Consider the following 21,869-nt stretch of genomic DNA (forward strand, 5'->3'; position numbering starts at 1 on the left):
CAAGTGGAAACCGAGAAGCAGTGAAAGTCAACTCCACTTGACCTGAGAAGCACCAACAAGGATTAAGGATTAAGAAGCATTGCAACTTTTGTAAAAGGATCACTATAACTTTTATCAGAATATTCATTAACCACAAGATACATTCTTAGGATGTAGGTCTGCATATCACCTAAGACCAAAAGAAGAAAAAAAATCTAATTGTAAGGTCATCCAGTTCTAAGGTCAAAGTTGTAAGATCATAGATTGTTCTTAACTTTATAAATGGGTTGTTCCAGAAATTCATTTAAAGTTTGTTTCTAACCTAAAAGAGACATTCTAGTTGAAACCATATCATAAATGGTAACTAGGTTTACCCTTCATTCCCAAAGCCTACTGAATACTGAATACATGTGAAACAATATTTCAAATGCAACATCAATTATGTCTACATGTCCATGGAAAAATGCATTCTCACCATCAGAGGTCTGTCTCATCAGTATCACCAAAATTAGCAATAGACATCATACCAGATGCCAATAACCTAACTCTACAACTGCAGGAGGGGCGTGATCAGGATGCTTTTGCTGCATGGAGGTTTATTATGTCACAAAGCAAGAAGTTTGGTGTTAGGCATCAGGATTAGTTAATTTAGTGTGTCAGGGGCTCAACAGCTCCACAGTGACCCAGGTGAGCGAGTGCTATCCTTGGGCTCTCATCCTCAGAGCCTCAGTGATGATGGCCAGCTCCGTGGTGCCAAGGTGGCTACAGCACTGACACCCTCCCCAACCCCGCATTCTGATGCAGACGATAACACCCAGTGAGGAAGAGGAGACCTTATGCCAGATGTATTTCTTTTAGGGGGAGGCAGGTGGAAAATATTTTCCAGAAGTACTCACAGTTCCCCATTTTAACTCGCTATGAGAATTTCTCATTGGCCAGGCGTGTATCACATGACCATACTTAAGCCAATCACTGTAAGAGGAAGGGGATTGCCGGGATTGGTTTAGACCAGTAGTTCTCAGCTCCGCCTGCACAGTGGAATCGCCTGGGAACTTTGGAAACAAAATTCCAACTCCTGGCAACAGTATTTTAACAAGTTTTCAAAGTTCCCCAGCTGTTCCAAATGTATACCCAGAAGTGAGTCCTACCGTATTAGCCCGATCAAGTTTCACTCCAGCCCTGGTGGGAGGTCTGCTCTAACAATGTGGGATGGCAAACACCTGAACAAAATTGGGCCTCTGCCAGTGGGGCGGCGGGCGACGCAACTAACTGGATCCCGCACTGCACACACTTTGCTAAGAGAAGCAATTCCTGTAGGTGACCTATAATGAGAAATCAAAAAGATTTGTTATAAGATTTAATGGTTATCTTAATCCCGACAAAAACAAGACCATTCTATAATCATGCCCGAATACAGACGAAACTACTGTCCAAACCTCAAAAACTGGAAAATGAGGAAAACACCTAAGCTGCAATTCAAGAGTGCCTTCCTCTCTGGAGCTTTTTCAGACACTCTCCCTCCTCCTAGAGAGAAGTAAGCTCTTCTGTCTCCTCTATTCCACACTAGCTTTATCAGGGTATGCACATAAAGCTTGAACTTGATTGCTTGCTGCTCTGCCCTCCTGAAATGTGCCCTCTGGGAGGACAGGGGTAATGTATGTATCCTACTTTGTGTGTCTAGCAACCAGCACACAGGAGGTCCAATAAATATTTGTTGAATGAATGAATGAATGAATGGGGGACACGGAGAAACAGATAAGAAATGCCTAATGTCAAGAGCAAATATTTACCCAGCGCTTATATGTCAGGCACTACACAAAGCCATGTTCACTGAATTGACTCATTGACTCCTAAAAAACCCTATGAAGTAGGAGCCACTATTTCCTTCATTTTAAACATGAACAAAGTGCATTACAAAGAGACTAACCACTTGTCCATGGTCACAAGCTAGAAAGTGACAAGCATGGGACTGGGTCCTGGAGAGTGGTTTGCAAAGCTGGCCATGTTCTTAACCTTTACACCCGAGAGGAAAAATGATGTCCTGCATTAAGGGTGGAGCCCTCTCTAGTGGATCCTAATCTGGAGGAGGACTGTAAGGGGTGCTGCCATTGGCAGGCTTTTTAACTTTTAGGTTCCTGAAGGCTTTTGCATTCTTGTACTTTTTTAGAGGGACAGGGAAAGAGGAATTCCTCAATGACATAAGAAGGGGTGGAAATGGGGAGAAACAAAGGAAAGCATCTAAAATCCTATCCCTGAAAGGGCAGAGCCTGCAGCAGAACTCTCCAATCATGGGCAGGAAAAATAAAAAGGTGAATACTTCAGTTATGGTTTAACAGGACGTGCAATTACGTGTGCTTCCAAGCCGCCCCTGCCATTTGTGGAGAACACCACCATCTACTGTTCTCATCTCTGATAAACCACAACCTGGAGAGGAATCATGGTTCCAGTTCTAGTTTCTGCACCGTATTACCCCAAAGGCCATTTGACCATCTTCCCCCAACCTTTAACTCCTCTGTATAGCCTTATTCTGGCGGATGCAGCTATTACTCACCCAATTCCTTGGGCCAGAAAACCTGGAAGTCTCTCAAGATTCCTCCTTCCCTCTCCTTCACATCCAATTGGCCACTGAGTTTTGTGGGTTCTATTTCCTGAATCAATCTGTTCATTCATTCCATATTGATTATGTGCCACGAATACGCCGTGATGAATTGGATAAGACCCCTTCCCCCAGCTTCAAAGAGCTTACTGTCTTAATGAGGTCATTTTGCAAATGAACAACCCATTCTACAGCACAGTGGTACATGCAAGAAAGGGGTTAAGCAGAGTCCTGGGAGGGAACACCTCAGGGCTTTATGATTCATCTTGGGAAGCCTGAGGGCTTTTCTGTTGGCAATGCCCACGCTGAAATGTGAAGGATGTATACCAGGAACCTGGTGAAGGAAGCGTGCGGAGGGGAAGCAAATGCAACTTTCTGGAGGCTAGAACAGAGTAGGGGAAGTTCACTAGGTCCGCAGAGATTAGCCTGGAAGCTGGTCTCCAGCCCGGTCCTAATCCAGTAATTACACTGCCCAATGGCTTTCCAAAACTCAAAATAAAAAGCCCAGCACCGTCCTTCCTGTCCCTGGAAGTTTGTCCTTCAAGTCTCCCATCACTTGTCATTCGCTCATCAAGTATTTACTTAACATCCACTCTGTGCAGGTACCATATTGATAGCGGCCTCAAGGGTGCTTCTATTTAGGGAATTTTTAGTCTATCGGAGCAGATAGACCGTGGGGGGCATTCCGGGGATGCTGGGGGCTGTCAAGCCACGCTAGAAGCTGACACTGAAGACGTCAGCTACTCTTTAAGGACCCATCTGCCTCGCTGCCCACTGCTCACCCCGTCACTGGGGGCTCCAGGCCTGCCACCAGCTTGTCCTCTGGAGGGATAAGCAAGTGTTCTATTCACAGCCCGGAGTGCCCTTCTGCCCTCGCCCGAGGCCACTGCCCGCCTGGGGCCAGCTCCAGCGCTGCGTTCTCCAAGCGTGGCCACACTCATCGGTGCGCTGCTCTGCCAAGGGGGCTGACGCGGCGCGCACGGCCAGGGAGCTCTTGGGGGCAGACGCCGTCCAGCCTCCCGGCCGCCGGGTGCCTACTCCAGACCGGCTCTCTCTCTCCCTAGGCGCCTCCCACGCCCGGGCCGGAGAGCGGGCGCTCGGGGCGACGGACGACCCTGCGCGCACGTGGGCGCAGCCTGGAGGCCGCGGGGACCCTCTCCCATGGGGGCGACGGGAGACGTCCTGCCGGTAGACCTTGGCCAGGGGGTCGCGCTCCCCGCCCGCACCCCTCCCGGAGCCCCGGCGGGGACGTGCGGGGACGCGCCCGGGCGGGAGCGCGCGCGCCAGGCGCCTCCGAGGTCCCGGCAGCGGCTCGGGGCGGGCGGAGGAGGGGCCGAGGGCGGGGCGGCCGCAGCCTCCGCCATTCCCGGCCCCCCCCGGCCACGGCGCACCGCCTCCCCGCCCCCGCCCGCCCTCCCCCACCGCGCGCGCTCCGCCCGCCCCGGAGCCTCGCCCTCCGCCACGATGAGCAAATGAGCGCGAGCGAGGGCATGAAATTTAAATTCCACTCAGGGGAGAAAGTGCTGTGCTTCGAGCCTGACCCCACCAAGGCGCGAGTGCTGTACGATGCCAAGGTGCCGCCGCGGAGGGACAGGGAGGAGGCGCGGGCTGGGGGACCCGGGACCGAAGGCGGGGGCGGGGGCGGGGGCGGACGGCCGCGCGGAGCTGAGGGACCGGCCCGGCTCCTCGGCCTGCGAGGAGCGGTGCGGCCAGCAGGGGGCGCTCACAGGGCGCTACGCCCGGGAGTCGGGGCGGGGTCTGGGATGCTTCCACTTCCTTCCGTCAGGCCGGGCGGCGCACGCGCGGTTGGGAGCCTCGCCCATGCTTTGTCGCGTTACCGGGGCTACCGTTTGTGCCTCCGACTGCAACGGTGGCCGCTGAGGGAGGAGGCCTCCCGAATACGGTTTCTGTCTTCGCGTTAAATCTCTCCTTCTGTGCGGCCTGGTGCCGGGTGGGCTCCTGTGGGACGCCCTGGCCGTCCAATCCAGGTTCTAATTCATAGTTCCACGGCGCTGGCCGCTGACTTGCGACGTTGTGTCCCTGGGACCCTAGTCCAGTTTAGGCCCCATCCCTCCTGTAGGCCGTGAACCCCATCCCGAGGGCAAGGTTGGCCCAGTGTTTTCGTACCCCAGGGCCTTGCAGCATTTACGTTTTCAAACTCTGAAGGATTTACGTGGGACTGACCATAGTTGATGGGAATCGCGCCCCGGGCCGGTCCACCTAAGTCTCCGGGAGCTGAGCCACATCTTGCAGCTCCTCAGATTTGGGTGGCGGGCAGGAGTTGGCACCAGGTCTCCCAGATCCCCGAGGAAAGCACCCAGGTGCTTTCATTTCAGAGACCTGGGTTCCTAGGGCCACCTGGGCGAAGCCTTAGGCGGCAGGGACAAGGGCAGTCCCAGCTGTGTCTTTGGCGATGTCTGGACAGCTCTGTCCATTAGAGATGCTAAAGGACATCCCTAAAGGGATGAGCATATTCTGCCTTCAGTTCCCTCCCCTGCTGCTCCTGTCTTTTAACCGCGTCTGCTATCCCTCTTTCTCCTCGCCCTCCAGCCTCCTCGGGGGGGGGGGGGGGGAGGGACACGCCCCGTCATTAGTCTTAGTTGTTCCCTCTAGGGACACAACAGGGAGGGATTCCAGAGTCTCCAGCTAGCCTTCCTAGCACTGGACATAGGGGAGCCCAGGAGACTACAACTCCCAGAGCTCTCAGGGCTGCAGCGTTCATCTAGCCTGGACTCTCTCCTTAGTGACAAATCGGCCGGCCAATGGCTTCAGAAGCCTCACACTGTCTCACGCTCAGAGACCAATCACGGGGTGGTTGGACGGATGTTTCCTATTTTGAAGGCGTCCACTCAGGGGAAAAAATGAAAGGAAAAATATTTCAACCCAGCTCTCGGTCTAAAAGAGGACAGAATGCTTTCTTTAAAAAAAAGGTCTATGAATTAGTTTTCCTGATCTAACTTCTAATTTTCTGTATGTTCTGCCATTTGTGGGAAATATTTCTTGGTTTCAGATTGTTGATGTTATTGTTGGGAAAGACGAAAAAGGCAGAAAGATCCCAGAATATCTGATCCATTTTAATGGTTGGAACAGAAGGTGAGTGAACTTGTTAAACCAGACTGAAAATTGATTGTCTTTGCAGCATAGGAACATTGCAGACTTCTTTTAAGTTTTAGAAACACTCGTAGAGAAGTTTGTTTCATTTCCTGTTTTTACTTTGTAGCATTGCAAACTTCTTTAAGTTTTAGAAACACTTGTAGAGAAGTTTGTTTCATTTCCTGTCTTTACTTTGTAGCATTGCAAACTTCTTTAAGTTTTAGAAACACTTGTAGAGAAGTTTCATTCATTTCCTGTTTTTACTTTGTTACCAGAACTTGCCTATTGTGAGGAATAGTTACTTTTAAGTCGATTGTATTTGGATTCTGTCTGGGTGATTCTGGAAACCCCAGTTGTTTCTGTGTCTGAATGAGTTACTTTTTCAGTTTATTTGCCTCCTCTTTGTGATTTTAAAATATTTAAATCGTTTTCTAAAATGTTATTCTGGGGCATTTCTATTGCTTTGAGGTACTTTTAGCCTTTGTTTCATATCAAACTAAAGTACTGAATTTTCCTTTTTTGTTCAATTAGCTGGGATAGATGGGCAGCCGAAGATCATGTGCTTCGTGATACCGATGAAAATCGTAGATTACAGCGTAAATTGGCAAGAAAAGCTGTAGCTCGCCTGTAAGAATACAAAAATAAAGATATAAATGTTATCCAATGTGTTTTCTCTTAGTGTTTTAGATTTTTATGATATAAAAGTAATACAATGACAAATATCATTTATTAAGTAATTTTAAATACTTAAAGTGTGTAAGGGGAAGAGTGTTCCTATGGTATTCTAAATAACCTTAGTGTTTTCAGAGTGGTTATTGTATAATTTTCTGAAATGGAAATTACCATTTATGTTCTAAAGTTTAATAATTTTTCAATTGTATTTCATTGTTTATTATATGTTGTTTTGATCTCAAGACTCACGAGTTCAATGTCAAAACTTATTTCAGTTGTTTGCTACTCTTTTTCAGGAGGAGCACAGGAAGAAAGAAGAAGCGCTGCAGGTTGCCTGGTGTTGACTCTGTCTTAAAAGGCCTCCCCACTGAAGAAAAAGATGAAAATGATGAAAACTGTGAGTAGCTTCACTTCATTTCCTTTGGCTGAAAGAACTTCCACCTAGATTGAGAGAAGGATTCACTGAAATTCTAGACAGGGAAACACTTCAAGCTCATTATGTATAATATTTGCCTCATTTATTTTTGACAATTAAAGTAGAGGTCAATATAAGTCAGTAAATCAGTAATAGAACGTTAGCAGAGTCATGCTTGTGACTACTGCCCTCTCGGCCAGCATCTTTGTACAAACCCCTCATGGGTGTGTTCTCATGGGATCTGTTCTCTTTTTGTCACCTCCCAGGCCTTGGTCCCATTTATGAATGCAACAGGAGACTGTAGGATCCTGACAATACACTTTCCGATCATTAGCTAGTGTGATTTTTGCATCCGTTGAAATTGGTTGTCAAAATAAATTTCTATTGTGAAAGATACAGTATTTGTGTTTGGCATTTAAAAATACATGGAATTGCAGTTTATTATTTCCTGTAGCACCCGCACTACACGTGAAGATCTGTAGACATAAGGGTTGGTGAAGTATACAATGCGAGTTTACCGGATGCTTTTGTTTCACCTAGCATTAAGCAGTTCCTCTGACTGTAGTGAAAACAAGGATGAAGAAATAAGTGAAGAAAGTGATATTGAAGAAAAGACTGAAGTGGTATAAAGTTTTTATTGTAAAAACTTTCTCTTTGTTATATATTTTAGTGGTAAAAATTCACAGTGAAATACTCTAGTTGTGAATTGTTTTCTAAAGATACATCTTTTAAACCAATAATGTAAATTTTTATTTGACATTTAAAGAAAAACAACCCTTATTTGTAGTCGCCGTATGAGTCTCTCAGTGGCTCTTTATGCCCCTAAAGTGTTTCCACAAATTATAGTTATCTTTCTTTCCAGTCAAATTATTTGTTTTATAATGATTAATTTTTTTAATGGAGCCTACAGACTGTGATGTCTTCTGCCTGTATCCAAAGTTAGTATAAATCCGAGTGGTAAACTGAAATGGGAAAGAAATGAAATACATATTTGCATTGTGTTTAGTGCCCCCAAACAAGTTAACTTTTGGCCTTTAACATACTTTTAATTAGAACACATGGCATACTATGATTGTTGAGGATTAGCTGGGTTTGTTTCATAGCAGGCCTTCTTTGGATATTGACTCTCCTCCTGTTTTAAATAGTTAAAAATGGAATTTTGATATTGCAGAAAGAAGAACCAGAGCTTCAAACAAGAAAGGAAATGGAAGAAAGAACAATAACTATAGAAATCCCTGAAGTTCTGAAGAAGCAGCTGGAGGATGATTGTTACTACATTAACAGGAGGAAACGGGTATGTAGGGAGAATGTATAAAACATTAATTTGTTTGGCATTTTCATTTTGCCATATTTTGCAATCATAGACGTAAGCAATAGCGAATCTTGGAGGAATGAAATTTATATTTTTCAGCTTTGTATTGAGTCAGGTTTTAAAGTTCTCTGCCAGTGGTGCTGTGCTGCTGATTAAATTGTAACTCACACAGCTCTGGCTGCCCATTAGGGTTGTGTTGGGAGCTTTCCAGAATCCTGCTGCTTGTGCTTCAGCCCAGAAATTAAGAATTAATTGATCTGTGGTGGAGTCCAACTGCAGGTATACTTGAAGAAGTTCCCCAGGTTGTTCTGACAGATCACTGAGATTAAGAATCACTGCTTACATCTATTCAAAAAAGTAATATTGTAATCTACATAAGGTTATGATCAGTAGAGAAAAAAAGATCAAAGAGGTTGCGAACATATTTAAGAAGTTCTATTCAAACAGAATTGGCTTTGCTTTATTTTTGAGTTAAGAAATGATACAGACATAACCAGTGTTTCTTGGACTATGTGGTTTGTTACATTAGGATGCATACATCAGATGTCTATGTTTTTGTTAACAGTTAGTGAAACTTCCATGCCAGACCAACATCATAACGATTTTGGAATCCTATGTGAAGCATTTTGCTATCAATGCAGCCTTTTCAGCCAATGAGAGGCCTCGTCACCATCACGTTATGCCACATGCCAACATGAATGTGCATTATATCCCAGCAGAAAAGAAGTGAGTACTGGCATGTTTGGTGTTTTGTGGTTCTCTCTGTATTAGAGAGGTGGCTTCCATTTAAAACAGGTGACACTTGTCTCTATTCAGTTATTTTGAATTCATTTAATATTTAATAATTTATTGATAATTCATTGAATCATCTAATATTAAAACCTTGTCACTTTTGTGAAATCTTCAGTACTTCAATAACTATTTACACATCTTACATGGATGCATTGAAAGTATACTGCCTCAGCACTGAGACAGTTTTTTCAGTGGTACTGTTTAGGGCGAGAACTTTCCTTGAGAAGCACCAGAATGGGCAGTGAGGATTTCTCAAAGCTTGTTTACAAACAGGTTTTCATTCCAGTCAGAGAAAGCTTCCTTGTATCCTGCCTGGCACACATGACCCAGCTAGATGAGAGGCAGAAAGGTGGAGTGTTGGAGTTAAAGCAAGGGTTAGGGGTTCACTAGGGTCAACCCGTTTCAGCTTGCAGTGATAGGGGTGTGTCCACCTGTCCACTTTTGCAGCACAGGCTGCTGGACACCTCGTATGGCTTCAAACTTATTTATTTGTGTTTATTGGGGTAAGTTAAAGTGACTGCTGTATTTTCTGCACTTTATGTTTTCGTATGTAATCTTGATAGTAGCTACAAATCCATTTCATTTTGTGTGTACGTAGGTGTAATATATAATGATTAGATTTAAAACTGCCCTATTAAAAATCGGCAACTTCATTGTGAACATTTGGAAAGTACCTCTTACTTGTGTCTCTAATCTCTTCTTTTTAATCCTCCTAGTGTTGACCTTTGTAAGGAGATGGTGGATGGATTAAGAATAACCTTTGATTACACTCTCCCGTTGGTTTTACTCTATCCGTATGAACAAGCTCAGTATAAAAAGGTGACTTCGTCTAAGTTTTTTCTTCCAATTAAGGAAAGTGCCACAAGCACTAACAGGTAAGTTATATAGCCTGCACTTTCACCCTCACGTGTCAGCAGTGCAATAATCAGATCCTTGTTCTGAAGAGTTCAATCTGATGGCGTGGGCCAACATGTTTGGAGGAGGGAAGGAAATGGAAAGTGTGTGTCCTGGTGGTTTTCTTTTTTCCTGGGTAAGCTAAGTCATCATTCACTTTCATATGGCTCTGGCAGATTTTACCAAGTGAAGACCCCAGCATAGAGAATTTAGGTGGGATGATGAGCAGCTATCCCATTTTGGGGAAGACGGTAGGGGGTGGAGTGAACAGAGCACAGGCCGAGGAGGGTGGAAGGGGCAGGTTTGAATTGAGCCCCCTCACTGGCTGTTTGTGTTAGTTGCAGAGGTTCCTTAGGAGCCTCCTTCTTTTGCAGGTGTGGGATGGACTGAAGGCAGGCCTAGCTAGTAGTATTAAATGGGTATGTTCACACAGGGCCTGCAAACTTTGGCCTTCAGTAAAAGTTACTTCTCTTCTTGCTCTGCGATGTCACCACTTTTCCTCCCTCAGTTACCGAGCATGCTCTGTTCTTTTTTGAGGGGGCAGGGAGGGGGATCCTGCCACCTAAAGTCTTTCCCTTAATCTCTATAAGGTATTGTGCTTGCTCCCTCTTCCCTCTCTTCCTGAGAGAGTGGTCTGTTCTCATGATTTCCACTCATCTGTCTCCTCTGTTAACCACTTATCGTCTGCCTTCATCTACTGCTGTGCTGCAAAACTTTGCCTGCATGTGAACTGATAACCTCCCACTTGCAGCGCGCTGCCCTTTGCCTCGGCCGCCTTGCCCTGCCCTCCCTTTCTCCCTCTGCTTCCTGGCTGTCGGCTCCCCAGCTTCTCTTTCCGCCTGGCCACCATCTCCTCTCAGCCATCCTTCCTTTGGTAGCTTCTCTCTCTCCTTTCCCTTTCCCCATGTCAGTTTCACCCCAGGTGAGAGGCCTGCAGGACTCACTGGGACCTGTGTCAAAGTCCCCAGGGCCTACTTCAAACCTTGAGACTCCTCCGGGGTGGGCTGTGTGTTTTCACACAACAGCCCTGATGCTTTTCCTAGTGCTGCCAGTAGTTATGTTTCAATGAGGTGGTAGGGTATGCTTGTTCTCTAGACCAGCGTTTCTCAGCCTCAGCCCTATTGATGTTTTGAATCAGATCTTTCTTTGTTGTGGGGCTGCCTGTGCAATATAGGATGTTTAGCAGCATTAGGAGCCTTCACCCACTAGATGCCGATAGCACCTGTTTCCTCAGTTGCAGCAACCAAAAATGTCTCCAGACATTGCCATCTGTTCCCTGTCGGGGCAACATTGCTCCCACTTGAGACCCACTGCTCTAAGACACATATAACAGGGGCATCACAATCTTTAATGCCAGCATGCCTTGCAGAGTTATGGAGAGGGTCCAAGTGACTTAGGTACATATTTACAACCCTCCTGGAGTAGAGAGAGCATTTCGTGTCTTCAGAAGCACTCCATGTTCTGGAAAGGCCCTTTGAGCCGTGTGTGACATTCTCCATCTTCCCTAGGAGCCAGGAGGAACTCTCTCCCAGCCCGCCTTTGTTGAATCCATCCACGCCACAGTCCACAGAGAGTCAGCCGACCACCGGTGAACCAGCCACCCCCAAAAGGCGCAAAGCTGAGCCAGAAGCATTGCAGTCGCTGAGGCGGTCCACGCGCCACAGTGCCAACTGTGACAGGCTTTCTGAGAGCAGCGCTTCACCTCAGCCCAAGCGCCGGCAGCAGGACACGTCCGGCAGCATGCCCAAGCTCTTCCTGCACCTGGAAAAGAGTAGGTTCATTCTCGGGTGCCCCAGGCCGGGGAGAGCCAGCGGGTACCTTGTGTTTAGTCAGTGCCAGGCATGGTGCTGAGGTTACATGTGTGTGTGTACGGTGCGTTTGATTCCCATGTCCAAAGTGCTGTCATGCTGCCTGCTGTCTGGAGCTGTAGAAAGTTGAAGCACCTGGCACAGATTGCAGCGCAGCTGTGTTGGAGGCAGGACTGGGCTGTTTCCTCAGCCTTTCTTTTTTTGCCATCACTCTACCACTTGTGAGCAAATTGAGTTATCAGAATTCTATATATTGTGTAGCTAGGCCTAACGAAGCATTCAAAATGAGCAATGCTAATGGGTTGTTTAGCTTTTTGTTTTCTTTGTACTCTGTCTCTGTAGTCTCTCCATTCTAAAGTTTAATTTGGAAAGGTCTGTCCTAAAATATCAAAGTAAGAATGCTCAGATTTCCATAAGCTCTTCTCACTTCCTCTTAGCCCAACTCAAACTCCATCAGATCTGCTCACCTTGATTTTCAGCTGGAATGTTTTAATTAGACAAGAGTTTACTTTCTTTTTTTCCAAAATACACACAGGTTGATTTGCTGTAATATAAAACTTAGAAGTAAACCACTGCTAATTAATCATTTTAAACTTTCAAAAACTGCTAAAACAGGTGCCATGAATCAGGTACAATTACTGTAGAAACTAACATTAGCTATCATACACTAACCAGGCATTTTTCCGAAATTAATTACAATCTGGTTGTTTAGCCTATGCTAATGAAGCCATCTTACTAGTAGTATTCACTTTACATTGAAGACCTCATTCACAAATACAGGGTGCTCTGTGCTTATATCCTTCCACCCTTGACTGCCAAAAATGTGTGAAATGGAAAGTTGATGGCAGCAGGGCCAACGATGTCACCTGGTTCCTTGCAGGCTCGGTGAGTTAGGAAGTCAGCAGTAGGGGAAGCAGCTTGCATGCCTGTCCACCGGCACACTGTGTGGAGGCGGAAACAGAGCTACACCAGCAGGCGCCAAGCACCCAACTCCAGAGATGGAAACCTGGTGGCCTTCCTTTCACAGAGCTCAGCTGCTCGCAGGCTGTGAAATCTAAGACACCCCTCATAAATATCAAAAACACCTCCAAAGCTAAGGTCAGGGTAAATCTACTTGGAGTCGAATCCCCATGACCCAGTAGGCGTATCTTGTGTATGACCTGTGCCCTCTTCTTCCCTCAGCCTCTCCTGCTGTGCTGACTCCTTCAGGGGTCCTTCTAAGCATCATCCTGTTGGAACTCCCAAAACTCATCCCAGTGCCATTCTCTGTTCAGGTGCCCATTTCCTTGTGTACATCCTGTCCCTGCCACATCATAAGCTCCTGAGAGAAGGGTCTGACTTGTTGATTGTGTCACCCCATCACAGCTCAGTGTTGGGGGCATAGTTCCAGGTGCGTGAAAGTATTTGCTGATTCTTTGAAGATTGGGAAGGCTCAGAAGGGCAGAGTTGAAGAAGACATTCCTTTAAGAGAAGCCCTTTGAATAATCAAGTACTAAAACAAAATCAGGTGCTTTTTTAAAACAGCTTGATTGAGATATAATCCACATACCTTAAAATTCACACATTTAAAGTTTTTAGTGTCTCCAGAGACAGTGGTTCATGCCTGTGAGACTGGGGCAGGAGGATCACTTGAGGCCAGGAGTTCAAGATCAGCCTGGGCAATACAGTGAAACCCCATCTCTTTAAAGAAAAAATTAGCCAGGTGTGATGATGTGCACTTATAGTCCCAGCTACTTGGGAGGCTGCAGCTGTGGCTGTGGCTGAGGCTGAAGCTGGCGGATTGCTTGAGGCCCAGAGTCCAAGACTGCAGTGATCTCATTGGGCCACTGCAGTCGAGCCTGGGCGACACAAAGAGACCACCCTGTCTGATAGATAACTAACAAAATAGTTTTAGTTGGGCAAAATTAAAGAGTTGGGCAACCATCACTGAAATCCGTTTCAGACATTTTCACCACTCCAAGAAAGAAACCCCACATCGACTAGCAGTTACTCATTTGCCTCTCCCTATGTCCCCTGACAACCACTAATCTATTTGTCTCTATAGATTTGCCAGTTTGGGGCATTTCATATAAATGGAATCATCTGTATGTAAGTGGTTAATAATGATTGGTTGATTGAAGATTGAAAAGGGTCAGCTGGGAAAATTTTTAAAAAGACTGTTTTAAAAAGGTGCTACAAAATAAAGTGCTATCTTTTTCTGTTTCTCTTTGTACTTTTTATTTTTTATTTGTATTTATTGATGTGAAATTCACATATAAAATTAACCATTGTAAAGTGAATCATTCAGTGGCACTTAACAGCTTTATTGACACATCCACATATTCAGTAGTTTTTAGTGTATTCACAGAGTTCAATCCAGTAGTTTTTAGTGTATTCACAGAGTTGTGCGACCATCTGCACAGTCAATTCCAGAACATTTTCAGCACCCCCAAAAAGAAACCCCATACCCAGTAGCAATCACTCCCCACTTCCCCTTCTGCAAGCTCCTGGCAACCACTAAGCTGCTTTCGGTCTCTCTGGATTTGCCTACCCTGGGTATTTCATATAAATGGAAACATAGTATGTGGCCCTTTGTGATTGGCTCCATTCACTAAGCATAGTCTTTTAAGGTTCATCCACATTGTAGCATGTGTCAGTGCATTATTCCTTATTTTTTAACCAAATAAAATTCAGGTGCTATCTGTTATAAAAGGAAAGTCTTATCGTTAAAGGTTGGTAATTTCTGAGAACCAAGTTTAGATTTATGTTCTGCAGTTTTTAACAGTCTTGAGGCAGTCTTTAATTCAGTTGCTGTGTGAATAATTTCATCTTTTTCTTTGGAAGAGACACCTGTGCATAGCAGATCATCTTCACCTATTCCTCTGACTCCTAGCAAGGAAGGGAGTGCTGTGTTTGCTGGCTTTGAAGGGAGAAGAACTAATGAAATAAACGAGGTAAAGAATGTTTGATGTTTGTTCCCAATGGTTCCTTCATTTGTGATTACTTCGATTCTATAGGTGGAAGTCAAGGTTCTTGAAGCATCATGTTGCTATTACTGTAAACATCAAAATTGTACGTAAGATTATGCTTAACACTGTGGGTTTTGGTTTCTAAAGTGAGAAAATTGTTAGGATTCCAGCCCTACACTGACAATCATCTTTTAAATAAGTGTAATTATTGAAATACCAGTATTTTTACTTTATAGAACAGATGTCAATACACTTTTTCCACAGAGGGCCAGAGGGTAAATACTTTAGGCTTTGTGGGCCATATGGTGTCTGTCAAGGCTACTTAACTCCAAAAGTAGCCACAGATAGTATGTAAATAAAATGAGTGTGCTATATTCCAATAAAACTTGATTTATGGACACTGAAATTTGACTAGCATTTAATTTTCATGTGTTTGAAAATTTTTTTTGTTTTTCAATCATTTAAAAATATAACATCCACTCTTAGCTTGTGGGCAATATAGAAACAGGCAGTAGTTGGGCGAGATGTGACCAGCAGGCTGTAGTTTGCTGACTCCTACTTTAAATACCTGATTCCCCTCCATCATTAACAGTAATACCAATAGCCGTCCCTTCAGGGATGGGCTCTAGGCCACCACTGTGCCAGACACTTGAACCAAATTACTTTGAATTCTCGAGATCAGCCTTGCCACCAGATTTCCACTTGATAGATGGGAAAACTTTTCATTTTAAAACTATTTTTAAGGCCCATTAGGTGATCTGTAGGTGGTGAGTTTGTCAGGGATTCTGAAGATGTCTCAGTTTATCAGCATATTCTGTGAATGTCTCCTAGGAGGTGAGATTTCCTTTTTTTTTTTTTTTTTTTTTTTAAGGTGAGTAGGAGTTGCACAGGGGAAAATGGCTTTGCTAGGCAAAGAACATTTTTTTCTTTTTTTGACACAGGGTCTCACTCTCATGCTGTCACCCAGGCTGCAGTGCAGTGGCAGGATGTTAGCTCAGTGCAGCCTCTGCCTCCTGGGCCCAGGTGATCCTCCCACCTCAGCCTCCCGAGTAGCTGGAACTCCAGGCTCATGCCACTATGGCCTGGCTAATTTTTGCATTTTTTTGTAGAGACTAAGTTTTGCCATGTTGCCCAGGCTGGTCACCAACTCCTGAGCTCAAGTGATCCTCCCGCCTCTGCCTCCCAAAGTGCTGGGATTACAGGCATGAGCCACTGTGCCCAGCCTAGGCAAAGAGCACTTGATGATGGGAAGAGAGGTCAGAAAACTTTCTTCCAGATGATAACTATCTTCAGTAGTGTGTACCCTAAGGTCTCTTGAGAGACTGCTCAACTCTGCAGTTCCAGCAGGAAAGCCATAAACAAAGGGACATGGCTCTGCCATAAACAAAGGGGTGTGGCTCTGTGTGCTGCCCCCTCAATTCATTCATGGACACTGAGAATTTAATGTCATGTGATTTTCACATATCACAAAATATTATTCATATGATTTTTTTTTCCCCAACCATTTTGAACATATGAGCATTTGGCTGGGTTTGGCCCAGGGGTTACAGTTGGCTGACCCCATAGAGAATCTAGAAAGCCTAATTTGTGTTATGATGATTGTTGAGGGTAGGTTAGGAAATCCCTAGTTCAAGCAGTCCCTGACACGCCCATTTTTCAGATAAGAATGCACTACGAATTTTATTATTGAAGGGAAATCATGAATTTAAGGGGCATCTGAGTTGTCAAGTAAGGGCTATTCCCACTCTGGTCTGCAGTGCCAATGCGCCATCTAGTGGTTATAGGTACAGCTGCAACTTATAGTTTAAAAGTGCTTTCTGGGAAATGGTTGGGGTTCAGGCGGCTCTCACAAGGACTCATGAGACCTTCGTGGATTCCCACCTTCTTACGTACGTCTACCACCGTGTTTTTTGACCAGGGCTCTTTCTCTCAGTTCCAATCGCTGCTCCACAGTACTAGGGGCTGGTCTGGGCCAGCACATGCCAGTAAAGATCCATCAGTGGTTCCCATGCATACCCCGTTGGGAATCCCCGGACTAGAAACCTGTTTTTCCCCGGAAAATGTGTCTTCATAAATAGAAGATTATAAACTGCCTTGAAACACAGAATTGAGTGAGTGAGATAGAGCCAGATGACCTGCTTTTGTACATGCCAAGTGCTGTTCATGCCTCTGAGATTGCAAAGTCCTGTATGTTTCCTTTGAGTCACTTTCAGAACCGTTCCAAAGCTTCAGCTGTGTGCACTGGGCAGGTGCTGGGGATGCTGTAAAGATGCTGGAACGATCTCTTCCCTCAGTGCTCCACAGTGCAGAAGTGGGGCACTGGGAGTGGAGACCTAGGCGAGAGTCTAGGCCTGTCTAGGCCGGGGCCAAAGTGAAGCTAGGCCTTTGTTCTGGATCCTTCAGGGCCACCTTGGTGCTTATTAGCTTCTGGCAGTTTCATATTGTTAAACTGACTATATCAGCATTTCTGAGTTTGTGGGGGCAGCTTTCTGCTTTGTCTGCTGGTGGACTTCCTCCAGTCTGACTGTTTCCATATTGAATATAATGTCCCAAAAGCCAAAGTTGCAGCTCAGTAGAGTAGGCACTGGTTCTATAATTTGCTGAAGTACTTTTACAGAAATTCATCAGAGAGTTTTGAAATGCAACTCTCCCTTTAACAAAAGCCCCAAGTCCACCCAAGTTCTGAAATTCAGAATGAAGACAAATCAGTTATCAGGTTTGAAGTCTATTTCAGTTGATTCAAGGGGTTAAAAGATTCAAATTCGTTTCCATAATGAGTCTAACAGCAAGAAATTAAGGAATCTTGAAACAACAGTAATATTATTCAGAACATCTATGGATTACTTTTTAATGCTTCATTCTCTCTCTAGTGCAGCAGGATTTTCTTTTTTCTGGGTGGGGGAGAAGTGGGGCCGGAGTTTCACGCTTGTTGCCCAGGCTGGAGTGCAGTGGCACAACCTTGGTTCACTGTAACCTCTGCCTCCCCAGTTCAGGTGATTCTCCTGCCTCAGCCTCCCAAGTAGCTGGGATTACAGGCGTCCACCACCACACCTGGCTAATTTTTTGTATTTTTAGTAGAGATGGGGTTTCAACATGTTGGCCAGGCTGGTCTCAAATCCCTGACCTCAATTGATCCACCCACCTCAGCCTCCCAAAGTGCTGGGATTACAGGTGTGAGCCACCGCGCCTGGCCATGCAGCAGGATTTTCAATAAAGAGAAAGGGACTAAAGAACCTAAACAGTTACAGTTATTTATAGAGAATAACTGTTGCGAGTTAAGAAATTAAAGACTTTCTTAATCTATTTTAAGTGTTTTTGCCTTTCATCATTGTTTTTTGTAAGCTTGTGTTTATTTTGATCCAATCACTTATTTTTTCCCCTCTACGTACAATTTACTGTCCTAATTGTTAGGTGGTTGGAAGTGTCTCCATTAAGAATAACAAAAGCGTTCAATTCGTGCTTTTTCCAGGTCCTCTCCTGGAAGCTTGTGCCTGACAATTACCCGCCAGGTGACCAGCCGCCTCCACCCTCTTACATTTACGGGGCACAACATTTGCTGCGATTGTTTGGTAAGAATCCTGGTTCCTGCCTTCTTTCCATTTTTCATTTTGCATTCTCTTGTTAGCTTTCTGTACACCTTGTGGTTTGGGCTATAATTATCTAACTAAGAAATTTGGGGATCCAAGAAAAATTGAAGGTAACCTATCAAAGAAAAGGCACTGAATGAATCTTAAATTTCATAAAAATTATGTTTGTAATATTTGTACTGCTACTCTGTCTTTGTTCAGTAAGAGTTTGGGGTTTTGTTTGATAATGTGGATGTTAATTTCAGTTCCAATAGAGATAAGGAGGGGCCCAGACCTTCCCTGAGTGAATCCTATGCATTGTCAGATTCTGCTAATTGTAAATGGTTTTGCCTTTATTTTTAATGCAGTGAAACTTCCAGAAATCCTTGGTAAGATGTCCTTTTCTGAGAAGAATCTGAAGGCTTTATTGAAGCACTTTGATCTCTTTTTGAGGTATTTTTATTACTTTGTCAAAACTTACATCTGTTGCCATATATGTGGCTTTTCTGAACTTCTCTTTAGCACATGGGGAAGTCAGCTCTGTGGTATTTTAAATAGTAGAAGTATTACCTAAGTATGGTTGGTTCTAACCGTAATGGGAATTAGGAGTGGGTTTTTTTGGTATTTCTTTTTTCCATAATTTCTCTGGTTTCTGAGTTAGGGGCATTCATTGTACAGAGGTGAAGTTTTTTTGTCTCACTAGAAGAATTTAATTAAAAAAAACCTTATAAATAGAAAATAAATTTTCTAAAGTAGAAGTGATTGAGATTGATGATAATTTGGGTTTACATTTTTTTATTCAACAGTACCTTAAGCATTGGACTTTCCTTTGTTGCATGTACATAAACTAACTTAAATAGTAGCATTTATAGGTTGGATTTTGATGTTTACTTTAGAATTAAGAGAAAAGACCCCTCATCTGTGTTGTCATGTATGAATTCAGACCAAGGTATTGTTTCCTGCAGCTGACAAAGCCAGTCATTTTTTTATCTAATAGGATCATTTGACCTGAGGCTCTGCTGTGTCCTCTCCCTTCCAGGTGATGTCTATGGAGCACTTTCTGTCCTTGGCCTTCAAGGCTAGTTGTCCCCCAGCCTCACGCAGCTCATCCTAGCTACCTGACTTTGTTTCTTCCTTCTCTTTAAGGAGCATCTCTTCCTTGTATCCAGGCCCCACCCTGACTCATCAAGTAGGATTTACCACAGAGTGGAGAGTATCACAGCCAGGGAAATCGTCTTGTGGTTTTAAGAGATCCTTTCATGTAGGCATTTTGAATAAAGTGTCCATGAGTGGAATTAGACTTCACAACATTTTCTTGGAAACAAGTTTCCAAAAGACCCTCTTCCCTCCCAGCCTCTTCCTCAACAAAACCCACAACTCTGTTTGGCATAAAATTTTGTAAACTGAAATCAAATAGTGCCAAGAAAATATGAAGAGTCAGCTGCGGGATAGCATAGGAAATCCTGCTAATTTTGATGCATGCCTAATACAAAATAGAAATTAGAATTTTAGGAAGTAACTTAGGAGGACTTATTAATAAACCTAGTAAGAGGTTTTAAAAATGTATTCGAAGATATCAACCAGAATCAATGGACTCAATAATGATCATAAAAAGAGTACACTCATAGAAGAAAAAGAGTTAGCTATCCAATGAGTTTTGACTCAATTTATACTAAAGAAGGTTTGCACATTTTTAGGAATTTGGGCAGGTGGGAGTCACTGGGAAGCAAGCATAAGGCAAATGTGCTTATTAGTGAATACTGCACATGGGAGAATGTCTTAGCCCTCCATGGCAAAATCAGTTGAAGTTTGAGTCAAGATATCATATGTATATTGCAGATTCTTGAATGACCGGCACATTTTTAACATCCGTCTTCATACATATGAGTCTTTTCTGTGTCTTGGTACTGTTAGCTAGAACTGTAACATGTTTTGGCATGGCAAATTAGGACACCAAATGCCATTACTAGTTGTTCTGTTCAATTTTTGTATGACTTTGCTCATATAAATGATGTACATTTCTGAAGTGAGATTTATTGTTTATAATCGTTTTTTATTTTTTATTTTATTTATTTATTTATTTTTCAGACGGAGTCTCACTCTGTCGCCCAGGCTGGAGTGCAGTGGCGTGATCTCGGCTCACTGCAATCTCTGCCTCCCAGATTCACGCCATTCTCCTGCCTCAGCCTCCCGAGTAGCTGGGACTACAGGCGCCCGCCACCACACCCAACTAATTTTTTGTGTTTTTAGTAGAGACGGCGTTTCACTGTGTTAGCCAGGATGTTCTCGATCTCCTGACCTCGTGACCGCCTGCCTCGGCCTTCCAAAGTGCTGGGATTACAGGCGTGAACCACCACGCCCAGCCTATAACCTGTTGTTTTTTAATAGTTTGTTTGAACAACAGAAAAATGTAGAAACATTCATGGGCTTTTTTTTTTTTCTGCCCCCAACAGAAGTGTTTATATAACCAGACAGCCACCTAGTGGAGCATAGGTTCTGTTTCCATTTGTACACCTGATGATGGTGAAGGCATTCAGATAAGTAGTAATTTACATAGAAGCTAGATAAGTGCAGTGAAAATAATCGATATAGAGAGATCAAAATTATAATCATTTTTTTCTTCCTAATACCAAAAAACAGTTGAAATGTTAGTAGGTTGAAAGTCAATATTTTGCTTGATGGTATTTAGTCCTTAGTATGGTGCTCACTGGGGCTATTTTTTTTTTTTCCAGGTTTTTAGCAGAATACCATGATGACTTCTTCCCAGAGTCGGCTTACGTCGCTGCCTGTGAGGCACATTACAGCACCAAGAACCCCCGGGCAATTTATTAAAATGTTGATGGTTCTGTAAGAGCAACTGCTCTGTCTAGTTTGGCGTTCTGGGTTCCAGGTGAACAACTAACAAGGTGGTGGGTCTTTACCCATAGCACAGACACAATGCCCACCTTGGGGCTCTGTTGTTTGAGTTGCCCACATACTGCAGTTATTCTGTTAGGAATGATTCCCTGGGTGCCTGAAAGTGCTCTGACACGACACTTGTTACTTTGCAGGCCATCTGTGATGGCAAGGAAGAAGCAACTATGTTCACAGTGAAATATTCGTGGAGTAGGTTAGGCCATTTCAGTAGACATTGCAGTTAGTTAGCAAGAACCACATTGTCTCTTTATTTGTTAGCATTAAACAATTTTTTTTTGCAAATTGGTTTTATTTTTTTGATGAAGCCGAGCAACTCTGTCCAAAAAGGTTTAGTTTGTACTTGGAAACCACAAAGTAGTCTCAAAGTATTTTAGAGGGAATCGATATTGATGGCAAAAGAAAATTTGCAGCTATGCATTTGCTTCTAATGGTTCCCTCTCTGTGAAACATTATTTTTGGTGATCTAAAGAAAGCATTGCCTTTCTTATTTGAGATTTTACAGCTATACTTTGTTGTGTAATGTTATGGTTCCCTTTCTGTAAAATGTTATTTTTGGTGATCTAAATAAAGCCTGTCTTGTTTGAAAGAACCAGGAGAGAGAGTTTTCACTCTGGCCTTGTCCTCTTTAATGCAGGGTAACAGTGGGGTAACCTTTTGACTCATAACTTTAGGTTTCATTGTGTTTTTCCTTTGTGCCTTTTTTTGTTAAATCCCTCTTTGGTTTTGCCTCACTTGGCAGCAGGACCAGACAGTGGTTCCTAGAAGTTCCTGCGGTTCTGTGCTGTCTTGTTGCTGCATTGTGGTCTCATCTGGGGCCAACACCAGTTTATCCTCCTCCTCCCTCATTACCAACTGACAGTCTCTGCAGTCACTCCTCT

The 21,869-nt window shown here is 44.0% G+C and overlaps 1 protein-coding gene across 3 annotated transcripts; it reads left to right on the top strand.

Annotated features, from left to right (window-relative positions):
* Positions 1 to 3,769: 3,769 nt before the first annotated feature.
* MSL3 (MSL complex subunit 3) lies at positions 3,770 to 21,577 on the top strand. 3 transcript variants are annotated; one of them, XM_054472265.2, is made up of 13 exons: positions 3,770 to 4,149; positions 5,586 to 5,668; positions 6,200 to 6,295; positions 6,637 to 6,737; positions 7,296 to 7,378; positions 7,927 to 8,049; positions 8,633 to 8,793; positions 9,576 to 9,734; positions 11,262 to 11,524; positions 14,385 to 14,494; positions 17,979 to 18,078; positions 18,444 to 18,528; positions 20,808 to 21,577. In XM_054472265.2, exons 1-13 carry the CDS (start codon positions 4,048 to 4,050, stop codon positions 20,905 to 20,907), a joined length of 1,566 nt encoding a protein of 521 aa, XP_054328240.1. In that variant the 5' UTR covers positions 3,770 to 4,047; the 3' UTR covers positions 20,908 to 21,577. The 3 variants fall into 3 exon arrangements, with proteins under 3 accessions (XP_054328240.1, XP_054328241.1, XP_063516657.1); XM_063660587.1 differs by lacking the exon at positions 3,770 to 4,149 and adding an exon at positions 4,429 to 4,563; XM_054472266.2 differs by lacking the exons at positions 14,385 to 14,494; positions 17,979 to 18,078; positions 18,444 to 18,528; positions 20,808 to 21,577 and adding an exon at positions 12,836 to 13,763.
* Positions 21,578 to 21,869: the final 292 nt, after the last annotated feature.

The sequence above is a fragment of the Pongo pygmaeus genome, chromosome X, assembly GCF_028885625.2.
Source record: "Pongo pygmaeus isolate AG05252 chromosome X, NHGRI_mPonPyg2-v2.0_pri, whole genome shotgun sequence".
NCBI lineage: Eukaryota > Metazoa > Chordata > Mammalia > Primates > Hominidae > Pongo > Pongo pygmaeus.